The sequence below is a fragment of the Pteropus vampyrus genome, unplaced genomic scaffold (assembly GCF_000151845.1).
Source record: "Pteropus vampyrus isolate Shadow unplaced genomic scaffold, Pvam_2.0 Scaffold4, whole genome shotgun sequence".
Taxonomy (NCBI): Eukaryota; Metazoa; Chordata; class Mammalia; order Chiroptera; family Pteropodidae; genus Pteropus; species Pteropus vampyrus.
Window position 1 is genome coordinate 17,151,475 of NW_011888785.1, and position 24,588 is coordinate 17,176,062.

A 24,588-nucleotide genomic window follows, 5' to 3' on the forward strand; every position below is an offset into this window, starting at 1 on the left:
TGGTTTCTGTTAAACATTATCAGTGATCTTTATTATCGCTGAACATATGTTCAAATTTAGGGGTTTGAGATTTTCTAAAAATGAGATTATATATTTAGTAGAACCAGGTAATGATAGACTCAAAATCAAACAAAACCTAGTTGCTCATTCTCATAATACTCTAGAAATCCTTTTATATTAAAAAAAAAAAATGACCTCACTAGAGACATAATAAGTACAGGAATATCAGAGGTTTTTCTTATAGGTGGATTGGCCATAAAATTATAAACTATCATTTTTAGTTCTCAGTTACTATACTGTTGATACACTTAACTACAAAACACTTTAAGAAGATACGGTTCTCAAATAATGGCATATATACCAGAAGGTTAGCAATAACATTCTAAAAAATACATGTCTGTGGAAAAGATTTCAAATGAACACAGTTTCAATATCATTTTAAACAGATTTAAATTATGTCCATTCTGGAACTGGTAACAGCATTCTTTGATGGTAGCTCGCTATAAGTTACTGTATTGGAAATCTGTAAATTAAGCAACTGTTTCTTATGATATGCATAATTTTCATGGTTGGCATGTTCATCCAGAGACTTCCTCAAACAGCTCTTTAACTCGTCAATTCCTTCTCCTGTAATTGCAGAGATAGGAATGATATGTTGGAACTCCACAGTCCTCTCTGGAATCATGTTTTTTTCAAATAAATGCAGAAAATCTGAAACAAAGAACACAAAACTATGATGATTTTCATTGTCTTTGAAAGTAAGTCAAAACTATGTTAGAGGTTTGATTTGTGAAATGAGGAACTGAAAATTTAGCAATTTTAATTCCTGATTTTCCCTCTCTAATAAGCTCTCAGAACCCTTGGTTTTTATCAGTGACAATGGTAAGGTTCTTGGCACACAGTAGCTGCTTAGTAAATATTTGTTGGATAAAGATATTTTAAACCAAATTAAGTATAAATAAAAGAAATAGAAGATGATTTACTTACAGAAGTAATAAATTTTGCTTTTTGGGGGGTTCAATAAAGTGAGGCAACATAGATTCTCTGAAAAAACCCTTCTTTAAAAAAACATCATTTGTGATTTGGGATATTCTAGCTTGCCTCAGTACACGGGTGGCCTTTAACTGCCCTAAAGCATAGGCTTATCATCACTGGTCCTAGAAGCCATACTAAAATTGAAAAAGGTGTTGGGGAGTTCAAGTGGGGAATCATGTCAGATGAGTTTACTCTATCACCCCACAGGGGCTGAGAGCTGTTATATTACTTTTTCCTCTCCCTGCCACCAAGGCAATGGGAAGAGGGATGGCATACTGATGGAACAGGTTTAACACTGATGTAAACTGAAAAGGCTGGACTGAAAGAGATTAGACAAGCCAGTATGGAGCTTGGTTTGAGATTCATATGCCCTCAAAGAAGTCCAGAGAGGCTAACTCAGGAATTATCACTGAGGGGACTATATTTTGTTTTATGACGGTCCAAATTAGCCACAAACTCTGGAGTTATCCTCCCTTCTGGTACCTCTTCTGAAAATTCCATCTTCTGCAAGACCAACTGGTAAACAGATCTACTGATATAAAACAAATAACATTAAGGAATAAAGACTATTGACTAATTCCAGGGAGTATTTATACCCCAAAAGTAACTTTTTAACTCAAGGATAGCTCTAATATGTAAATTACACTGGGGAAAGATTTTTGGGGAGAATCTTCTGCTACTGTCTGCTAGTCCCAATAATAACTTATTTTCCCCAATTATTATCCCAATGATAAAAACAGAGAAATTAGTACTATTTGAAAACATTTTAACCACTTGCCATCCACCCTACTTTTCCTCATTTATGAAGAGGTCCTCTACTAGACTCAGAAGAATGAAAGCATCATCATTTAGGATACAGAGTGTTCTGCGAAGTTCAATATTCAAGACAGTGGAGAGTCCCTTTAAGTTCCTTTATACAAAGTAATTCATTTAGGAACAAATTTCAAACAAATAAACCCTTTTGGAGTAACAGCATCTATTCTTCTGTCACACATACAAAGGTACATGTACTTGAGTTCTCGTTAGAAGATTAGTACTCTTCAAAGATCTATAGAGCTGACACTGGAAAGATACACACCTCTTTAGAACTATTAACTCTGTTTTCAAATTTATGGTATACTAGGGGAATGAAGTTCTAGAACTTGTGAAATATGTTAAAGTGAAAGGCTTCACAGGTATAAGCTGACTTTTCTCCCTTCTGAACCAAATCCCATTAACTCCTTAAGGACTCAGTTTAAATTTTACTTCTACATAAAGCTTAACCTTTTCAGCTCAAATGATCTTTCTCTTCTTTTGTCTCCTCTCACTTACTGTCTATATCACATATTCTGAAATTTGATAAGTATTACATTAAAATATTTTTAAATATTTCATATGGTATGTATTCTTTCTTCGAACATTTTTTAAGAGTAGCACCTGTTAGTTTTTTCCCCACTCATTATATCTCTTACCACTCTGTACATACTAAGTATTCATTACTTTGACATTAAGAATAAATGGGTTTACCTTTAGGATTCTGGAGTTGGTTCATCAGTACATGAAATTTATCTTGGGCATCTGGCAAGTCCATTTTATTAACTGCCAGGAGTGCAGGTTTTGTCTGAAGTTCCTCTTTGTACAACTCCAACTCCTTTAAATTGAAAGAGAAAACCGAATAATTTTATTATAATATCTATACAGAATACCTGTTTTGTAATGTCTTCCTTTTTCTTGTAGGCCTGGGTAATCTAGAGCCGATTCAGATCTCTGAAATGCAGTACATTCCAACAACCACAAAATTAATTAACAAAGGAAACTCAGAAAATGCTTAATGGTAAGATCACATGTTAATATAGTTTAGCTCACATGACATCCTAGAGACAGCTGTGATTGTGCCTAGAGCCAAATACAAATATCTGGAATATTAAGCACATAGAAAAAATTCAGAAGTAAACAGTAGTAAATTTTCATGACCATGGATTAGGCAATAGTTTTTATCTATGACACCAAAAGCAAAAGTAAAAGAATATATAGACAAATGGGACTTCATTAAAATTTAAAATTCTGTGCTTTAAAAGATATAAAGAAAATGAAAAGACAACTGACAGAATGAGAGAAAATATTTGCAAATCATATATCTGATAAGGGACTTCTATCCAAAATAAAACAACCACTTACAACTTAACAAAAAAAAGGACAAATAACACAATTTAAAAATAGGCAAATAATCTGAATAGGCATTTCTCCAAAGACATACAAATGGCTAATAAGCACATGAAAAGATGCTTAACATCATTAGTTGCTAAAGAAAAGCAAATCAAAACCATAATGAAATGCCACTTCACTCCTACTAAGACAGCTAAAATAAAGAGATAGACAATAGCAAATGTTAACATTAATGTGGAAAAATTGGAACCATCATCCATTCAAAAGTAGAATTGTAAAATGGCACAATGGTGCAGCCACTTTGGAAAACAGTTTGGCGGTTCCTCAAAATATTAAACATAGAGTTACCATATTATCTAGAAATTCCATTCCTAGGTATATACCCAAGAAAAATAAAAACAGGTCCATACAAAAATCTGTACACAAGTGTTCAGAGCACTATTATTCATAATAGGCAAAAACTGGCAAAGGAAATAGGATATACAAAGTCTTGGAGGTAAGAAACATTATGTCATATTAGAGAGAAACCATAGGGCTGGATACAGAATGTAAGAGAGGGAAACAGAGACAGACTGTGAGATAAGAGCCTGGCTTTGCCAGACCTCATAAACCATGTTCATGTTAGACTAACCTAACAGCAGTGGGGCACTATCAAAGTGTTTTAAGCAGGGAACAAACATCACCTTGGTTCTTTTACAAAGATCACTCCAGCTGCCATAAAACATGGAGTGCAGAGAAGTGAGACTGGAAGCAAGGAGACCGGACACTACGGACTTACAACATTCTAATGAGAGGGCTGATGATTATAACAGTGTGGATGAAGACAAATAGATGGATTTCACAGAGATTCAGGATATAATACTGACAGGGCTTGATAAAGGTGGTGAGAAAGACAGAATCAAGACCACCACCTAGGTTTCCAGCTTACATACCCAGTAAAGTTCTGGAGGAGGCTGGTAAGTTTTTTAAAAAGTTCAGTTTTATATATATTAAGTTTGAGAAGTTAATGGGGCATCCAATCAAAGATTTCCAAGAGGCAGCCAGTAAAGCACAACCAAAAGATCTGGGTACCAGATACAGATTTGGCAGTCATCAGTATATTTACTGTAACTGAATGCTAATTACAGAATAAACAGAAAAAAGCATAAAAAGTAGATTGAGAAATAGTCTAAGAAGTAGAAATAAAAATTTAAGCAAGATAAAGTTTGAGAAGTCTGTAAAGGGATTTGGAATTAAGGATGGTTTTATTGGTTGCAATAGTGTGAGGAGCAGGTTAATACTGAAAAACTGGACACAGCAAGTTTAGATAATTCTTTAACATCGAAGCTTCAAAAAGTAGAGGTGGAATATAAATATAGTCTAATTATTAAGTTATTTAGTACAGTCCTATGTGCCTACATATTAGACCAGATGGAGAACATAGTAAAACATAAATAGGAAACCTACTTTTGTAAGAAGTATTATGGTTTCAAAGGCAGTCCTGTATTGAGTTTGGGGAGAAAGCTGAAATCCAGAAATATCAACCTAACCAAAAACAAAAAGAAAAAAAAAGAAGGAAAGAGACAACCTTTAATATAACAATAGCTATACATTTCTATGTTTTGAAATATCTTACTCTCTCAAGTTAAAAATAATTTTTCAATGTATATTCTATTAGTAATTTAGTAATTCAAAATAGAAGAAATTGAAGTGTCAAGGTAACTATAATTGTTTTGATAAAATCACAACCATTAATAGAATGAAGAAGTAGTACAGATAAGGCAATTTAAATTAATATGTACAATCTCATACATATACAGTTGACAACCCCTACCCCTCCCTGCACAGTAGAAAAATCCATGTATAACTTCTGACTCCTCTCAAACTTAACTACAGCCCCTCAGTATCCTCCAGGGGTTTGGTTCTAGGACCTCTGCAAGGATACCAAAATCTGTGGATGCTCAAGTTCCTTATATAAAATGGCACAGATCACTTCTCAACCTTTTGGATAAGATCAAATGTAAAATGGTGTAGATCAATGCATACAGTCAGCCCTCCACATCTGCAGACTCCCAACACCATGGCTGGGAAACAGTACAGGTATTTATTGAAAAATTTATAAGGGGCCCTGAGTTGTTTGAGGGTCAGCTGTATAACTCCAGCACCATCAAGTAGGAATAAGATACTATATAATATAGTACTATGTTGAAAATCTTAAGGAATTAAATCTTGACAAGTATGACCAAATTTATAATAGACATAGTAAATAATGCCATTTCTATCCCCACAGTATAAACAAAGATTACTTACTATATTTGACCCCCATCTAAAGAGACTTAGTGGAGTCACATATGCTACTACTTTAATTTTAAATCTTATTATTATAAAAAATTTCTAGGAAAACTAAATGTACAGATTTTTGCATTCATTTGAATATTATGTTTATATACATATGACTTACAACAAAAAGCAGTTGTTTAGTTCTTTCTATATGCTTGAGGAATTTGTGGCCCATTCCTTTGTTCATATGTGCTCCTTCTATTAAACCAGGAAGATCGGCTACTGATATCTAATACAAAGTTAAATAGTTTGATAGAAAAAGAAAATATGTGAAAACCATAAGTAAAATTACATTCAGAATTTCATGGTAGTTAAAATATAATGTTCTTGATTTGTGATTACCACATCTTTATGAAACCAAGATGCCTTGATAAAAAAATTAATTAAGCATTAAGAATCAACATCCTTTGTTATCAGAAATTAGAGTTCTATTTTTACTTATTAATCTAACAATATAGAACTTTAGAGATTACTTTAACAGCTATTAATCACATAAATTCTCTTTAGAATTCCATAAATTATACTGTTCAATGTGAACTTTCCATAGAATTTCAACTTCCTAAATTCTTAAAAGTTTTCAAGAATATTAATTTAGCTGACATTTCCTTAGTATAGCTTTGTAGTTTTAAATTTTAAAATTTATATGCAGTTAATTATTTGGCACCATTGTTCCTATTCTGGTCACATTCTACCAGGACTATTAACTATATCCAAAGTTAAGGGTATAGTTTTCCTATACTCCTTTTGGAGATGATAACAGTTATTAACCATTATTCTACACTTGTGGTTTTCAAACCTTACTGTGCATCATAATCACCTAGGGAGGTTTTATGCACAGATACCCAGGCCCTACCCCTAAGAGATTTCGTTTCAAATCTCTGGGGTGCATGCTTCATTTACCATTGTTGTTCTTAAGCCAGCAGATAAGCCTGACATACAGTGAAGGATGAGAAGCACTGCTTTACGTACACTGCTCATGTGAATAAGGATTTCAGAGTTTTACAGGAAGTTGTGGCCACGTGACAAAGCAGTGTACACTACAGAGGTCTCATGTACTGAAATTTTCTTCAGAGGTCCTCCACTGATTTCCTTTAAAAATTATAATGTTCTCTTTTCCTCTCAATATTGTTTGCTATATTTATATTATTCTGCATTTATAATTTCACTTATTTAATATTCTGTATAATTGAACTTTCTTTACTTTTATATCACTATTATAAATGAATATAAATATTTTCTATTGAATTATGTCAATGGATTATGTGAAACTACAATGATACATCATCACCATAAGTCCATACTTTACATAAGCATTCGCTTTTGGTGTTATACTTTCTATAAGTTTTGACAAATGTATGACATGTATCCACCATTATAATATAGTGCAGAATAGTTTCACTGCCCTAAAAACCCACGGTGCTCTGCCTATTCATCCCTTTCTTCCCCTCATCCTTGGTAACCACTGATTTTTTGCTAACTCCATAGTTTTGCTTTTTCCAGAATGTCCTATAGTTGGAATTATATAGTATGCAGCCTTTTCAGGTTGGCTTCTTGCACTTAGTAATATGCATTTAAGGTTCTTCCATGTCTTTTCATAGCTTGCAGCTATTTCTCTTCAGTGCTAAATAATATTCCATTTTCTGGATGTATCACAGTTTATTCACCTCCTGAAGGACAACCTTGGTTGCTTCTAAGTTTTGGCAATTATGAACAAACATCTGTGTACAGGTTTTTGCGTGGATATGTTTTCAACTCATTGGGGTAAATACCAAGGAGCACAACTGCTGATCATACATTACATATTTTTTAAATTTTGTCACTTTCCTTTTTATTTGTTTTTATTCTATCTTTATTCAAAAGATCTACAGTTCTTCCTTATCAAGGAAAAATAAATTTTAATAGCTAGATAAGGCCAGAATCCCATTTAACTAAAGAAAAATTATTTTAAAGAGAAAGTTGGAGCAAAATCACTTCCATGAACTTTAGAAAATATTTTTAGGAATCGAAAATCAATAATAAAATATGGAAGTAAAATAGGGACGTGTAATGAGAGCAGATTTATGAGACAAAGAAGATATGATGCTGTAATGACAAACCAGACAAACTTTCAAAGAATAAAATGATACATTCTTATATAATATTTTACTATGATAGTGTTCAGCAGAATGGATATGATCAGTTTATCAGAAACAAAATCCTGCTACTCTTTCCCCCTAACACGACAGAAACAGTTAAATATTATGAAGTCCAAGTACCAAAAGCAAGTACTTTCACTTCCAACCAATTGTCTACTTTAAAAATACCCACCTGTTTGAAATCATTATACATAATCTTTCCAAGTTCAGGCTTTAATGTTGTAACTAAAACAAAAAACAACAGTAAATTAAGGCTAGAATAATGGCTGGTACTCTCAAAATTGTCTTAAAATTATGAATAAAATAAACAATATTTCTTTTCTGTGAACAATTTAATTCAGATTATGTTCTCATTTGTTGAAATGGAAGGTACCATTATTTTTTGTTATTTACGATTAACTTGGAAAAGGATAAATATAGATTATTATAATCGGCATATCTCACTAATTTAATTAGTGGGATACGAAGTTCCTCTATCACACTTTAAGAAGCATGGTATTCGGGGGAGAATTTAGGTTTCTATCATTGGGTCTGTGGGTTAAATTTGTCTAGCCCTTTCTCATCCAGTTATCCTTAGCCTCACTGATCTCACACTAGCCTCCTTCCTATGATTTTTTACTTTTCTTCCTCTTTCCTTCTCAGGAGTCTCCTGTATTATAATGATAAGTCCTGACCGTATAGTTTATAGCAGTTAGTCCAAAATTAATTCTATAAGAGTCTAATTTTAGAATGGCTTAATATTTTTTTCCAGTTAATGTCATTCTGTACTTTTTTGTTTTATGATGGCACAGATTCTATCATATTTATTCACTACTCTGAGTCTACACTTCCATCATATCTCACCTTGCTACTGCAATAGCCTACTAACTGTTCTTCCCAGAACCATTTATGTCCCATATCCATCCATTTTCTTTATTATACAGAAATCTTTTTAAAACAAATCTAATTATTTTATACCATGCTTAAAAGGCTATCAACTGCTCTTAAGCTATAAAGATGAAACACGGCCTACGTGGTCTGTATGATAAAGTCTCTACCTACATCTCTAGCCTCATCTTGATTCCCTTTCCCTTACCAGATGTTCTCTCCTCACACAAATCCACTCCCTGCCACCACAGAAAGACTTTTCGCCTCCACTATCTGTCACTCATTAACTCATATTTATTCTTCAAATCTCAGCCCCAGCATCACATTTCCACATAAAAGTCTAAAGCAGTCACCTGTACTCTTTCATAGAACTATATTATATTCCTTATATTCATTAGTGGGATATGTGCCTTCCCCCACTAGTTTGTAAGCTCAGTAAAAGTGAGAACGGCATCTGTTTCTGTTTATCGGTCTTTGTAACTCCAGAACCTGGTGCAGTTCCCAGAAAAATATACCTGCTAAATGAGTGAAAGAATTCATCTCTGCCTTCCTAGTATTTATCACAGCTCTTAATAAAGGCTAGGTGCTCATAAAATCAAAACTAAACCAAAACAATGATTATGCAACTAAAAATAAACACAACATAGTAAGTGTCTAGCAAGTACTAGAAACTTTGCTGAGGGCTACAGAGATTTAAAAGAGTAATGGGAAATGCATATATTCTGCCAAGAGTTTTAAAACTAAGGCTATCTTCAAAGCTGTTATTTTATTCATACTCAAAGAAAGATTAGTATTTAAAAATTCACCACCACACATTAAAATACAAAACAAATTACACTTACATGCATAATCTGCAATCACAGGTTTTGCGTGAGAAATCTGACTTAGCAAGGAGGATTTTCCAGCATTTGGGAATCTGAAATGAGTAAATAAATTTATATGTTACAATAAATATAAGCACTATTAATATTTACTTATCTCTGAATTCTTAACATTTCAGAAAGTAGACTTCTTGACTATTTCTGGGCGTAAGAGTAAGTTTAAAATAATTTTGAAAAACTCGAGAAACAAAATATACGCATGAAAAAGGAAAAGGTAAATTTATTCTCGACACTGAAGATGTTTTAGTACTGTGAATTAATAATTGAAGTTATGTGAAAAGAACTCGTAAATCATAGAACAAAAAATAAAAATACCTATAATCCGAACACTGATAAAATATTACGCATATTGTTTTGTAGATTTAAAAAAAAACATTTAATATGAACATTTTCAAATGTATACCAAAGTAGAGAGGAGTAATAAATCTCATTTAGTCATTAGCTAGCTTCAACAAATATTAATATATTCTCAATACTTTTTTAAAATTTGGTTTGTTGGAACAGGGACTCCAATAAGGTCTGCATTACAACTGGTTGATGTCTCTTATATTTCTTTTGGTAAAGGTTCCCCTTCCATCTTGTTTTCTCCTTTGTAGTTTTATTTTTTTTAAACTGGGTCATTTATTCTGTAGAGTTTCTTTCCCACAGTCAGGATTTTTCTGTTGACACTCCCATGGTGTCATTTAACACACTTTTTCGCCCTGGATTTTCTATAAATCGGTCATTATATACAGAGCCTTGATCTGATTCAGACTTGGTGGTGTTTTTTTTTTCCCCCTGAAAGACCATCCATAGTTGGTTGGCCTGCTTTTCCAACTGAATTATATAATGTGAATACCTTTCAAGAGTGCACTGTAATTTACTTAACTAAATTCCTATTGTTAGGTATTTAGGTTGTCTTCAATTTTTTATTATTATCAATAATGTTGCAAAAATACATGCATACAGCTAGAAAAACACATACCATGTTAACAGTCACCACTGAGTGGTGGAATTAACAGGCAACTATTTTTTTCTTTCTGTAAATGAGCATTTATTATTTGTCTAATTTTTTTCTAAAAACATTAAACACTGAAGTGGCTAGCCTTGAATCTTTATACATATCCTTAATCTTTTTCTTGAGATAAATTTCTAGATGAGAGAATACTGGATTAAAATATATGCTAGCTTTAAAGGCTTTGATTTTATTGCTAAATTTCCCTCAAGAAAGGTCCATAATGCATGAAAGTATGTACTAGGAATGGTAGTCACTTAAGAGATTATTTCCTAAATTTCATTCAGATATTTTTATTAAATTTATTCAACAAAAGGAAATGTAAATTGGTGCAACCATTATGGAAAACAGTATGAAGTTTCCTCAAAAAATTAAAAATAGAGCTACCATATGATCCAGCAATTCCACTTCTGGGTATTTACCTGAAGAAAACAAAAACACTAACTTGAAAAGATATATGTATCCCCATGTTCATTGCAGTATCATTTACAATGGTAAGATATGGAAACCATCTAAATGTATGTCAATGGATGAACGGGTAAGGAAAATGTCACACATACACACAAGAATATCATTCAGCCATAAAAAAGAAGAAAATATTGCCATTTGTGACAACATAGGTGGACTGTGAGAGCACTGTGCTAGGTGAAATAAGTCAGACAAAGAAACAAATACTATATGATCTCGCTTATATGCAGAAACCAAACAAACTAATTAAAAAGCTGAACTTACAGATACAGAGAACAGATTGGTGGTTGCCAGAGGTGGGGGTGGGAAAAATGGTTGAAAGGGGACAAAAGACACAAACTTCTAGTTATAACATAAATAAGTCATGGGGCATATAATGTACAGCATGGTGGCCATAGTTAATAATACTGTATTGTATATCCGAAAGTTGCTAACAGAGTAAATCGTAAAAGTTTTCATCACAAGGGAAAAAATATTGTTAACTACGCATGGTGATGTTAACTAGACTTATTACGGTGATCATATCATAATACATACAGATAGCAAATTCATTATGTTGTACATCTAAAACTGATATGTTATATGTCAATTATATCTCAGTAAAAAAAATTATCCAATAAATATTTATTGAGAATTGACCTGTATCATACACAACTCACAGTTAGGCAGTATCATAGGAACCAGAATTATAGCAATCAATGAGACAAATGTGATCCCTGCCTTCAGAGTTTTCATTTAAATTTAAGAAAGCTCTGCTTTCAAAACTCTGCCAAACTTTCATTTGAAATAATGGTGTAATATTTTGCAAATACAAATTTAGAATTCTATAAAAATTTATAAGCTCTTAATGGAGCTCTTTTAACAATTTTTCTCATTAAAAATATTTCTATAATAAAATTAGAATAAAATTATGTGGTTTCTTAATGACTTGTTTTTCTTGGAAATATAGTTTTTTATCTTGTTACACCCAGGTCTTGTGACTTGTTGGAAAGTAAATTGCAAACATTTTTGTTTATGATTTTCATTAGTTGGACTTGCTTATTTCTTTCCAATATCCTTATATTTCTATAAGCACAGAAAAATGCAAACCAACTATTTCCAAAAAGATCAAAGTACACAAAGAAAAGGATGCTAATGGCTGAAGAACAGATACTTAAGATTTTTCTTGAAAAGTACCTAATGAAAATTTAGAGGCTGAAATCCAACCTATGTAAAGATCAGATCTGACAACAGAAGTACAAGTGTAGTTATACGATACCTTTCTTCTAAGGTTCAGTTCATTCCTGAAACCAGCTAAAAGGATATCTGTTTATGATTGCATTCACATTAGTAACTTTTGAAGAATAATTGCCTAATTTAAAAGCACTAGAACATGCATTAAACATTGTGCTTAAGAATAATGATGCTTTAATTACTGACTATAATTTCAAGTCCACTTCTGAAAATCTTAGCATTTCACTATATGTAGTCTCCTATAAATTGTCAATATAATGATGATGATAGCGGCTACCATTCATTCACTGAGCATTCATAAATCTAAGGCATGTGTTGTGCTGCAAAAGAAATCTTACTCACCAACAACATTTTAAAGTGAGAACCATCTCCATCCACTATTAAGGATGAGAAAACAAAAACTTAGGAGACCATATAACACACCAACCTTTTTGGCACTAGGGACCGGTGCTCCTATGAGAATCTAATGCCTGATGATCTGAGGTGGAGTTGAGGAGGTGATGCTAGGGCTGGGGAGTGACTACAAATACAGATGGAGCTTTGCTTGCTCGCCCACCACTCACCTGCAGCCCGATTCCTAACAGGCCACAGACCGGTCCTGGTCCGTGGCCTGGGGGTTGGGGATCCCTGGTATAATATATTCAAGACCAGTCAGCCAGTCTACTGATGATCTGAGGTTCTAACTCAAATAGTTTCACCTGAGTCCCCCACCCCTAACCCACCTTTACTACTCAGCCTTGCTAGGATCTTCTTTGTCTGTAAAGGTATATCTACGGAAACTGCAGTACATTTTTCTACCAAATGAGAAAATGAATGGCTGGATTCTCAGTCTTATCCATAACATTCTATGAATGTTTAAAAATATGTACTATTACAGAACCTATAACTCAACAACCCTCGTAACTATGTTTTACTCAAAAAATTAAATGTGGATGGAAAGCTTGAAACCAGGATCACATCTTCCCTGTTACAAATTTGGCAGGAATGGGGCCTCTGTGAACTCTAAGCCACTGCTGGTTAAGACCAGACAGGTATGGAAAGAAGTGAGGAATTCAGACTGTAGAGTCTGGTAAAGAAGCAGTGAGATGGCTGGAGAGGAAGATGAAAAGAGCTTAGAAAGAAGCTATGGGAAGGCAAGGAATGGAATGGTAGTTTGGTACCCAGTTTGGCAGCAGTTTTCTCTACCTTTTCCTTAGGCCTCCATCTGACTACTATACAATGCTATGAAAGAATGGAGGCTGTGGAAGAGGACAACATTTTAAGGTCTGCAGTACTGAGAATGGACAGATTCTAAGCAGAGCGTAAAGGATAGGGAAAAGATCATACCAAGATTCAACTTGGTGTTCAATAGTGTGTAAGTCTGACGGCTAAGATTGTCTGCACCAGCCTTTAGCCATTTGATTAATGAAACAATACTGCTATTAAGATGTATAAAATATCTTAATCATTTCTTTCTTTCTTTTATTTTCTTCTATACACTTTTTAAAATGTGGTTTGTCTGGAATTCTCATTTTATTCCTTAATATTTGGTAATGTTCTTTTACCTTCTCATACTACTGCATTTGATTGATCATTTTCTTTATTCATTTTCTAACATTTCACTAGCTTACTATATGGTTAGGATCTTTGACAAATTAATAGTATATATGAAACTCTATGCTGGCATTATGAAAATAACTACATTTGATAGCATATTCCAAAGTATGCACATGATGCACAAATTCCATAAACTAGAAATAGTGCTGGCCCTAAATTACCATTTATATTTATTTTCTATTTATGAACTATCTCTCTGAAAGTATAAAAATAAAGATATGAATGGTACTTACCCCACTAGGCCTATATCAGCTATAAGTTTTAGGTCAAGGTGAATTATTCGTTTCTGGCCTTTCAAAGGTAAGAAATTTGTAAGTAGTTTACCACCAAGACCTCCTTCAGCTATCAAAATTCTGTCTTTCTCTTTATTGAGTTCTCCTTAAAAAGAAAGATAAAGATACGTAGAGCCAAGATTATAAGTGGAGCTAATCACTAATGACATTTTTCTTTCAGAAACAGATGCCAGAAGTTTCTATTAAAAGCTGGACCCTGGAAGTGCACTTTTGAAAACAGTTGAAAATAAACTAGTTATGTTTAAAACCAATTACTCTTATATTTTTAAAATAATCTTAAATCTAGCAGTTAATTTTCAACAACCTTTATGTAATGTTTTTTAAATGTTGTTTCATTAATTAGCAGGTAAAATAGTTAATGTTTTTAAAAAAATTCTGACACTCAAGAAGTGCTACTCCCCACAGCTCTCAAACAATTTTGAAAATGTGCACATTTTTTACAACCTTAGAATCTATAGTACACTTACCTATAATTTTACCATATTCATCAGTTATTGAAATACCCACAGGTACAAGGATTTCACAGTCTTTTCCTTTTGAGCCTTTCAGTGCACTAACCCTACAAAAAAAAAAAAAGAGTTAAATTAAAATAAGGAAAACCCACTAAATTAAATGATTTAAGCTTCAAGCAAATATAATGCTCTATAAAGACTAGCAGTCAACCCTTTTAACACAGATATTAAATGGCCAAATATAAGAGCTTTGACTTGGTGTTCAATTATTTCTTTACATTGTAGACTATCGTATCCCAATAAAAATATTAAGTAATGATTTAAGTTACCAAGCTAGCCACCAAAAGCCATTTCAACTCATAATGAATATATGGTATGCCTGAAATGAAAAGACCATTACAACAACACAAATAAACTAGAAAAAAGAAAAATCCACTGAATAACAAAGCTTTTTAAAAAACTGACCTAATACTGTTGAATTGTACACCTGAAACTTACTGGATTTCTTTAACCAATGTCACCATAATAAAAATAAGTTAATTAAAAAAATAAATTTAAAAAATTTAAAAAATGACCTCAAACCAGAGTATATTTATAGGAGGCTCATCTCTTAAACTGCTCATAAGAGAATAAATACGTACAAACTTCTAACTAGTCATTCCACTTCTGAGAATTTATCCTAAAAGAAAACAAACAGCCATGTATACTACTATATATACATGGCTGTGTGTTGCAATGTGCTATAACTGTAAAAAATCAATAATTACCTAAATAGATGAATGACAAAATAAGTTATTACTAATATCATAATACTATGCAGCCATTCTGAACAATCTTCTGTCACGGAAATAAAAGGGGAGGTTGCCAATATTGTTCTCTTGTTTTTGTACTCCCAAATTATTTACATACACACATAATTACATTTTTGTTAAATGTAAGAAAAGTTAAGAAAAGGTTAATAGTGATTATCTCTGGGTAAAAGGATTATAGACACTTGACTTTTTAAAAAAATCTTTGTATTCCTGATCTCTCTAATTAGGTCAGAATCCCACTGCCTATATACATGTATAGGCTCATTCATAAGACTTGTAATAATTATAATTTTCCATTTTTCATGTATCTGGTTAATATCTGCTCTCCTACTAGACTACATAAAGTTCATCATTTTATCCTAGATACCTAGTAAAGTGATTGATAGATACTCAATTTAGTTGAATGAACAAACTGGACAGAAATGTATGAATTTGAAATAAAGATTTAGATAGAACACTTCTCTTACTGGGATTGTGTGTTGTAATTTTTAGAATGTTGTGTTACTGCTGATGAACTTTCTATTAAAAGAGTTTTTTTAAAGAACTGAAATACTATCTGATAATTTTTATAGATGAACAAGCATAAACCAATTTACTGGGAGATGATTTCATGATGAACAAAAGCAGTCTAACTTTTAGTAGACATTATTAGATATCTGAAATTAAAATCTTGCTCAGTTATCTATATTTTGGAAGTGGTCCCTGAACTAAGCCTTGAAAAGGGAATAGGAAGGACTTTGCCAGACAATTAAGGTAGGAAAAGATGTGTTGATAAACTGAATACACACACACACACACACACACACACAAGCACATGCACACACACACGTGCACTGGATTAGGAGAGAACAAGTTGTTTGGTAAAATAATAGTTTTTTCTAGCACAATGCCAGTACAAGCGGAATGGCATGTTGTGAAAAAAAAGGCAGTGTAGTCCAGATCATGAAGAGTTTGATATGCTATGTTAGAGAATTTGAAGATTATCTTAGAGTGATGAGGAACACTGAAGGATCTTAAATAGGCAAGTGACATAAGTTGATGTTTTAGAAAATCACTCTAGGAATAATTGGAGAAAGAATGGATTGGAGGTGATGACTGAGACTAAAGACTGGAGACCCAAATTGGAGAATATTGCAATTTTTCAAGAAATGGTGATGGTCTGAATTAAAGTCTGGCCTGTACCTTTTTTTCTGGTCTCATCTTCCTCTATGTTCCCGTTTTCTGCATTCTAGCCACACTGGCCTTCTTTTAGTGTCTTATACGGGTATGTCTGCTACCATTGGGCCTTTGTTCATGTTATCTTTCCTATAATGCTTTTTCCTCCCCTTCACCCAGTTGGCTCCTATTAATTGTTCAGATTTAAGTCTCTACATTCTAAAAATTGCCACATGCAACTCCAGTAAGAAAAATGTTCTATTTAAATCTTTCTTAACATTAAAACATTATATACCATCTGTAATATACCACTGATCTGAACACAGACCAAGGTTGGAATTATAACAACTTTACTTTTGAAAAGAAATTATAAATGATAAAAAATTTTTACTTTAGAAAGTAAACTACTATTATTTCCCACCTGTAACAGCAAAATAATAAAATGACATTCTGAACTCAAAGCTTTGATTACTAAATTCTAATAAATATAGGGCTCTCAAAATTTATCCTATAAAATGGTTTCAATCAGACTATTCATAAAACAAAAATGCTCAAAAAGAATATAAAGTGTTTCTCCAAGGATTTCTTTACCAGGAGATGCTGCTGCATATTTTAGGCAGGATAATTTGTTGTTCCGAGTGTTCCTCTGCATTACACGGTGTTTAACATTCCTGCCTCTATCCTTTGCTTATACTCACGCTCCAAGTAAGTGACCCATTCCATCCTCTAGTATTGTGACAATATACCAAAATGCTTCTTTGGGAAGGAGAAAGAAAAAAGGGACATAAAGGTTAACCTTTATGTCAACACCTCCTAAGGAATAATAGAATGAGAGAGGCCTGAGGAATATAGCCTGCATTTTGATAGAAGTTTTAAGAATTTTTCTCTTCATTGTCTTTATAATGAAAGAAAAAGTTCTTATATTTTGAGGCCAACATAGTATGTTCCATAAAAAATAACAAACATTAACTAAAAATAAAGGAAAGGTTTTGCTGTCATGGAAAGAAGCCCAAAACAGAAGCAAAAAGAGAACATACAAGAGCTGTATCAGTGAAACAGGCTCTCAATTTTCAGCACTGCCTATGAGATGCTGGCAGAACTGTTGGTGGTGGTGGGATGGAGTATCATGGCTGAGATTTGAGAAAGGTTTTCTAAAACCTGTCAAAGATAACTTAAGAAGAAAACGGTAAGAATTCAGATAATTTTCTGTTTCTACAGAGGAAGTACAAAAAAATATAAACAGACACTGGGAGAAGAAAAGGATAAAAAGTTTAAAAGCTCCAAAACATTTCTTAGTACCTTTTTACTATAGTTGAGACGGATGTAGATTTTTGCTGAGTTACAAATACAGAATATAATTTACTTTAAATTACTAATTAATTTTTATCTTTTAACTTTTTTTTTTCTTCTGGAAGGGATTAATTTTATAAAATCAAAGTCATTTAGTAAATACTTACCGACTGTTTGCTCCTTCTCCAGCCACAAACCGTTTGTGAGGATATTTGTCTTTAAGTTGTTTTAAAGTCATTTTGTTATGGGCTACAACCCAGACGTCACCACCTTTTCCACCTTCTCCACCTAAACGAGGGTACCCCATTCCACCACTTCCTCCCCTGGTGAAGAGTCTTAGGTTATCGATGAAGTTTCCATACTTAAAGAGAGAGAGAGAACATTTGTATACCAAATGAGCTTACTAATTTAAACTCCTTTCTAGTTCTTTGTTGTCACTAAAATTCCTTAAAAAATAATGGCTTTCTGTACACCAAATTTATAGTCTTTTCTTAGTTCATTCTCTGTCTGATCTCCTTTTCCCATTTAACTTTCTTAAGATCCTTTTTTTCAATTAGCGATTGTTTCACTTATCTTCAAGGTCTCTGACATTGGCCCATTTCTAAATCTAGACTCCCCTGGATGATGACAGCCTGTACCAGTAACTATTACCTAAGTGAGATGCTCTCTATGTCCAGTCTGTTAGACATCCCCACCAAGATGTAAACTTAATAGTCTAAAGCAATTGAGAACAAGATCTATCAAATATGTAACTTGTTCATAGGTACTGAAAGGATAACTGTCACCTCAAGTATATATTAATATGACAAGACATAACTTTTTCCTAGGTAAATTCTATTCCTCCAATGTTCCCCCAAATAATGGAATAATAGTTTACTATTCATTGAGACTATGTATAGGAATCTTTGACTATACCTGCTTCTTTTCCTTTCTGGTACAACTGTCCTAGTATCTTGACCGCTTCATTAACTCCTAACTGGTCTCTCAGTACCTATAGTCATTCTTTCTTCAACAAGTCCTTCATCCTGCTGCCTGATCTATTTTTTCCGAAAATAAATCTAATCTCTAATCATGTTTCTCTCTTACTCAAAAACCATTCATGATTTTCTGTTTTACTGCTTATGAAATAAAGTCTAAAGTTCTCAGTACTATATGCAAAGCTCTTAACTTACCTTCGGTTTCATTTGCATTTGTTTAACCCCTCCTATCTTTTTCCTCTTTTGCTCTTATTACATGTTATACTTTCACGTCTCCACGCCACTCTGCTCATGCTTTTCCTCTACTTATACGTCATTTGTTCTGTTCTGTCATAAACCCACCAGAATGTCATATTTGCTGATATCTTTCTCAATTCCTCTAATCCACACTTCCCATTTGCTCAGCTCTCAGCAATTTGATTCTACCTCTGTAATTATACTTCTTGAAATCTTGTGCTCCATTTAGTGTTTACATCTGTTTCCCTCACTAAATCAAGAGCTTCTTGCAGGTAAAGATCCTATGTATTAACCTCTCGGACTACCAAGATTCCTTATTGAGTAATTTCTTAAATTCATAATCGTTTCTTCTTTAATCATTTAGGATAATTATAAGTATCAAAAAAATCTGGAAACTTTTTGCAAAATATATATACTCTGACCATTCTGATACACCCTGGAGAGGAAATGAGGACAGGTCAAGCTCCCTTGGTGATTCTGATGCAGTCTAGATATGAGACTGCACTGGATGGGTTCATAGCAAAGATTCAAAGCAGATATTCATTTAAGCATGCAAATGTACTCATGAAACAAAGTGTTGTAAAGAAATAGGGTAGAAGAAATGTATAAAAGATGAATTTAAGGGCTAGTCAGAGTATTTTTCACGGGGGAGGGGGGACTAAAGAACTTATGCTTTGGTTCTGAAAGGCTAGATCAGAAATGCATTACCTTTTAGAATGGCTATTACCAACAAGACAAGTAATAACAAGGATTGGAAAGGTTGTAGAGAAAAAGGAACCTTCCTGCACTGCTGGTGGGAATGTAAATTGGTATAGCCACTATGGAAAAGTCTGGTGGTTCCTCAAAAAATTAAGATTAGTGTGACCATTTGACCCAGAAATCCCTTTCTTGGGTATCTACCTGAAAAATCTGAAAACATTTATTCGTAAAGATATGTTCATTGCAATGCTCCTGTGTTCACTGCAGCATTACTCATAGAGGCCAAGATACAGAAACAATGGAAGTGTCCTTTGATAGACGACGGGGTAAAGAAGATGTGGTACATATATACAATGGAAAACTACTCAGCTACAATAAAAGATGAAATACTGCCATTTGTGACAACATGGATGATCTTGAGAATACCACGCTAAGCAAAGTAAGTCAGACAGAAAAGTCAAGAACCATATGATTTCACTCATACATGTAATATAAAACTAAAAGCGACAAACAAACAAGTAAACAAAAACTCATTGACACAGACAACAGTATAGTGGTTACCAGTGGGTAAAGGAGGTGAGGGGGAGGTGGTAAAGGGGGTCAAATATATGGTGATGGAATTAGATTTGACTTTGGGTGGTGAACACACAATGCACTATATACAACTGTACACTTGAAACCTATAAAATTAACCAATGTCAACCCAATTAAATGAATAAAATTTTTTTAAAAAAAATGGAAATAAATGGCTTGAAAATAATAAATGATTAATAAATGCATGGCGATCTGCTGCTTTCACTTTTAAAAATGCATCAGGTTTAAGTGAAGAGATAGATTCCACTTGCAAACTACATTGATTGGAAGTGGCTTTTCATGGCAGTAAGGTTACACAAGTAGCCTTTAATAACTTATCCACACACACACACAATGCAGTAGTTTCTTTTTAGTTAAATGATTAGTTATTTCATATACTCAAGTACTATCCTTCATAACTCTCTTTTCTTCACCTTTCTGGAAAACAGAGGGTTGGATAAAGTATAACTTCACTCAAGATATTACGAACTATACCTTTCCTCCAATAAAACAAAAACTCCTGTTCTTAAAGTTCCATTCAATTTGTGCCACGTTGTTTTACAATTCTAGATTTAACAGATTCAGAGATTTAGAACCCAAACTTAAAAGGAATATCTCAATCTCGTTGTTAGTAATGGCCCATCTCTAACGTCGGCAGGTTTAAAGAAACATTACTAGAAAGGCTCTTAAAGACGTTTTTTAGAAGCAACCTTAAATTTTTTACAGAAATGACTCTAAAATCAATACCACACAAAAACTGATCTAAATTTCTTGCAAGAAGACAAGCCTATTATGTATTTTCATTTACTGATGAAAAGTCGTCTTTTAAAACAATATATCCAAGAAAAAAAATAAATAAACGGGCTATGGATATTTTACTTTTAACATTTAAAAGTAAAATACACTATTTGAGCCGAAAGAAAAGGTCAAATCTACACTCCATGTATACCGTATTGCTTCTAAACCGCAGCAGGTAACTCAGCCTTCATCCCACGTCCACACAATTCCCTAGAAGAATCTCAAAACCTAAGCAGGCCGGGCAGACACACCCTTCTCTCCCCTCACAGGCCAACCTCACCTCCTGCGGGGGTGAAAACTATGGCAGAGAAAAAGGAGGAAAGAGGCCCCCAGAAAGAAAAAGTGGGGAGGAAGGGAAGAAGCACCAGAGCCCTCAGGTGGGGCTGGAGGCACCTGGCCCTCTGGCATCAGTCACGGACCTTTCTGAACAACACGCAACTGCAGCGCACCATCACAATGCTGGGCCAGGATTCATTCCTAGGGAAGGTGTACGAAGCAAAATTCCGCGCGGCCTATTTACGTCATCGCAGGCCGCAGATGTTGTGCTTCCTCCGCACGCGCCCTCGGAAACAGCCGCATGCGCCGTAAGGCGCAGCACGGGGACAGGCGCATGTGCTGTACTGTGCGCCGTACGAGAAGATGCGAGGCACTCTATTTAGGGGAACGCAGCATAAAACTGTGAGAAATTGTCGAGAGGCACTGTAGCAAGGGACGGGTGGAAAGTGTGTGCCTCAGGAATTAACATTTTGAATGGGAACATTTTGAAATGAGCTTCCATGGAGGAATTTTTATGCTAATTGAGGAAACCGTAAGGTACCGCTGTCTACTCTGTAAAGCGGAGTGGGAGAAGAAAAAAAAAAAAAAAGTCAAATCCAAATGCCTAAAAGACACGGAAATTCAGCAGAAAAAGAAAAGCTCGAGAAAGTTGTTAGTTCACTGACGAGCTGAGTGATCTCTAGCAAAAGCTTCCAGGAAACACTGAATTTAAAACTTGTGACACAATATTAGGATCTGAGGTCTGTAAGAATTGCATTGGATTCACTGGGAAAAGAAACTTGCAACTGTTTGTCAGACAGTAGCTTCTTGGAGTCGGGTAGAGAAGGGTCTTTATCCAGCTATCATTGAAGCTTACCTTTGTGAAAATTAGAAATTTCCTTTCCTCAGCCTGAGCAGGATCAGCCCGAGAGTGGCTGGACGGTAATCCGCCCCATTTACCTCCTCTCCCCAAGCCCTCAGGCAGTGAAAAATGTACAAATGTACACAGCCATAGTAGGCGGCCCTGCACTACACTTCTAGTTTTATAGTCTTTCTTAACTACCAAGACTGTTAATTTCCAGAATCCTTTTTACACTTCTACCCCTCGTTTATGACAGCGATTATTTGGAAATGCACTATGTGAAAACTATCCCTCTGTCTTGATTCCTTTGCTGCTACTGAACCTCCCTCTTCCCCACCAGTCAATAAAGCTGTAATTGTCATTTAACTTATGATGATTGATTAATCAAGACATAAGATTTTCACTATGTAGATGTTTAGTTTAATCTTGATAACATTTGCTGCCATTTGGATTATCTTTATTAGGTCTTTTTATGTCAGAATTGTGTTAAGCCCAAGTTGTTTTCTAAGGTGTATTTCTTATAAGTGAACACAAGCCCAAATCGTTTTCTTTTTCCATAATATATACATGGGAAAATGATAATAGTAAATACAGTATAAATGAGAAATTGATATGAAAACATCTCAAAATATCAAGGAATATTATGTACTATATAACAAAGAAGAAAGCATAATATTATTGAACAAAATATGGTCAGAACCTGAAGTATTTATTACAGCTCTGGTTACCAGATAGCAAAAGAAACATGAAACTAGAAATTGTCGCCTTTAAAATGTCCCCTTTATAATGAGCATGAGGTGAAATGACCCAAAGTATTATCCAGACCTGATACAGAAGTCATTATTGGAAGAAAATACTACTCCTTTTGTCATTGAGAAGACAGAAGGCCTTCTCGTAGTTGCTCAGAAGATTAAAATATAGGCAAACCATTAAACTTGGTGGCACTGAAGAATTTTGCATAATTGAAATGATGGTAATACGTGTGCCATTGACAAAACTTACAATTTGATTTCGATAATATTTGATTTCAAAAATACATAAATTAGAGTTAATGCTAATGAAAAACATTTTTAAATAAGCATTTTATTTTAGAATAAATTAAACGTTACAGAAAAGTTACAAAGGTAGCCCAAAGAGTTCCCATATACATTCTACTCAGCTTGCGCTAATGTTAACATATAACCATTTGTCAAATCTAGGAAGTTAATGTTGGTACAATACTATTAACTAAACTACAGACTTTACAGGATCCATCCCTGGACACAATATTACATTTAATCTAATAAACATTGTGTAATTATTTTAAGCATGAGATAAATATATAATTAAGAAATCTAACAGTTTATGCTGTTATACTGTTTAATGTTGTCAGCAGACTAAAATGAAAATTGTCTAACTTGATTCTCTACATTGTAGATTATCTTAATCGATCTGTACCTTTTCACCTTCTCTTAATTAGATTCCCACTTTCTATCTATCCTGCTTTCGTTCTGCTTGTCCAAGAGGAGTCAGCATAACCAGGGTAGAGGGTCTGTATGTGAAACTGCGAAGGTAGAATCTGTCATCAATTTCACACCACTCTCTCTCTGGTGTTCACTAATTTCCTGGAAGTGCCAGGGTCTTCCCCATTATACCAAAAACTCATTTCCCAGGACCTACAAGAGAACTCCTAATGTAATCTTTCTCCCTCAGCAGGAATCTTTAGTTTCCTTTTTTTTCTCTCCTGCCAAAACTTACCTAGCCCATACCTTGTTTCTTGAGTACATTACTAAGGCCATTCTGACTAATTAATTGTGTCGAGATGTTTCTAAGCATGTATTTTCAGTTTTTATCTCTAATTGTGGAATGAATAAGGGGTCCCAGATGTTCCATACTAAGTTCAAGCTTTAGTGTGGAAGATCTTTCATTGTGAGAAATATGTGGAAAGAGAGGTGGCTTCTTGGAATTCTTAGTATAACAGAACATCACAGCTTACATTGCCCTTATGCGATCCCTTCTGACCTTAATTATTTTATTGATTCTATAACCTGATTGTCATTAGGCTTCATTTACTTTCATACACACAAAATAATAATATAACCAAAATCTCTTATTCACTGTAATCCTTTATCCATAATGATCTCTAGAGGTGTTTTGTGCCCCTTAAACAACAGATTTGATCACTTCGCTGTATTCAAGGTCCTCTTATGGTCTTAGCATGACTGCTGTAGTTCTAGCCATCGTATTCATGTTCCAGTTGGAAACATTTATGAAGTTGCTTTCGTGGAAGTTCTATTCTTATATCTTCCTGCCACTTCAATCTTTTTTTTTTAATTGAAGAAGTGATTTAAATTTTTTCCCCATCTACCTTCCCCCTCCCCCTCCCCCCTAACTTCTGGTAACCACTAGTCCATTGTCCATGTCCATGAATCTCTATTTGTTTGTCCTGATTATTTGTTGCTTTTAGGTTTATATCCCACATACAAGTGATATCATGTGATTTTCTACTTTTTCTGTCTGGCTTATTTCGCTT

The 24,588-nt window shown here is 34.0% G+C and overlaps 2 protein-coding genes across 2 annotated transcripts in view; one reads left to right on the forward strand and one right to left on the reverse strand.

The window, feature by feature from the left end:
• On the reverse strand, nt 1-21,524 carry GTPBP10 (GTP binding protein 10). Its single transcript, XM_011363883.2, has 10 exons — nt 21,379-21,524; nt 17,843-18,036; nt 14,434-14,525; nt 13,907-14,051; nt 9,344-9,417; nt 7,807-7,859; nt 5,621-5,728; nt 4,627-4,704; nt 2,542-2,665; nt 1-711 (listed from the first exon to the last, which is right to left on the reverse strand). Exons 1-10 carry the CDS (start codon nt 21,409-21,411, stop codon nt 449-451), a joined length of 1,164 nt encoding a protein of 387 aa, XP_011362185.1. The 5' UTR covers nt 21,412-21,524; the 3' UTR covers nt 1-448.
• Nucleotides 21,525-21,597: 73 nt separating this feature from the next.
• Nucleotides 21,598-24,588, forward strand: part of LOC111742748 — a 23,783-nt gene continuing 20,792 nt past the window's right edge. The window contains exon 1 of the mRNA XM_023533364.1: nt 21,598-21,772. The gene's annotated coding sequence lies outside the window, so the exon portion shown is untranslated. The remainder of the gene's footprint in view (nt 21,773-24,588) is intronic.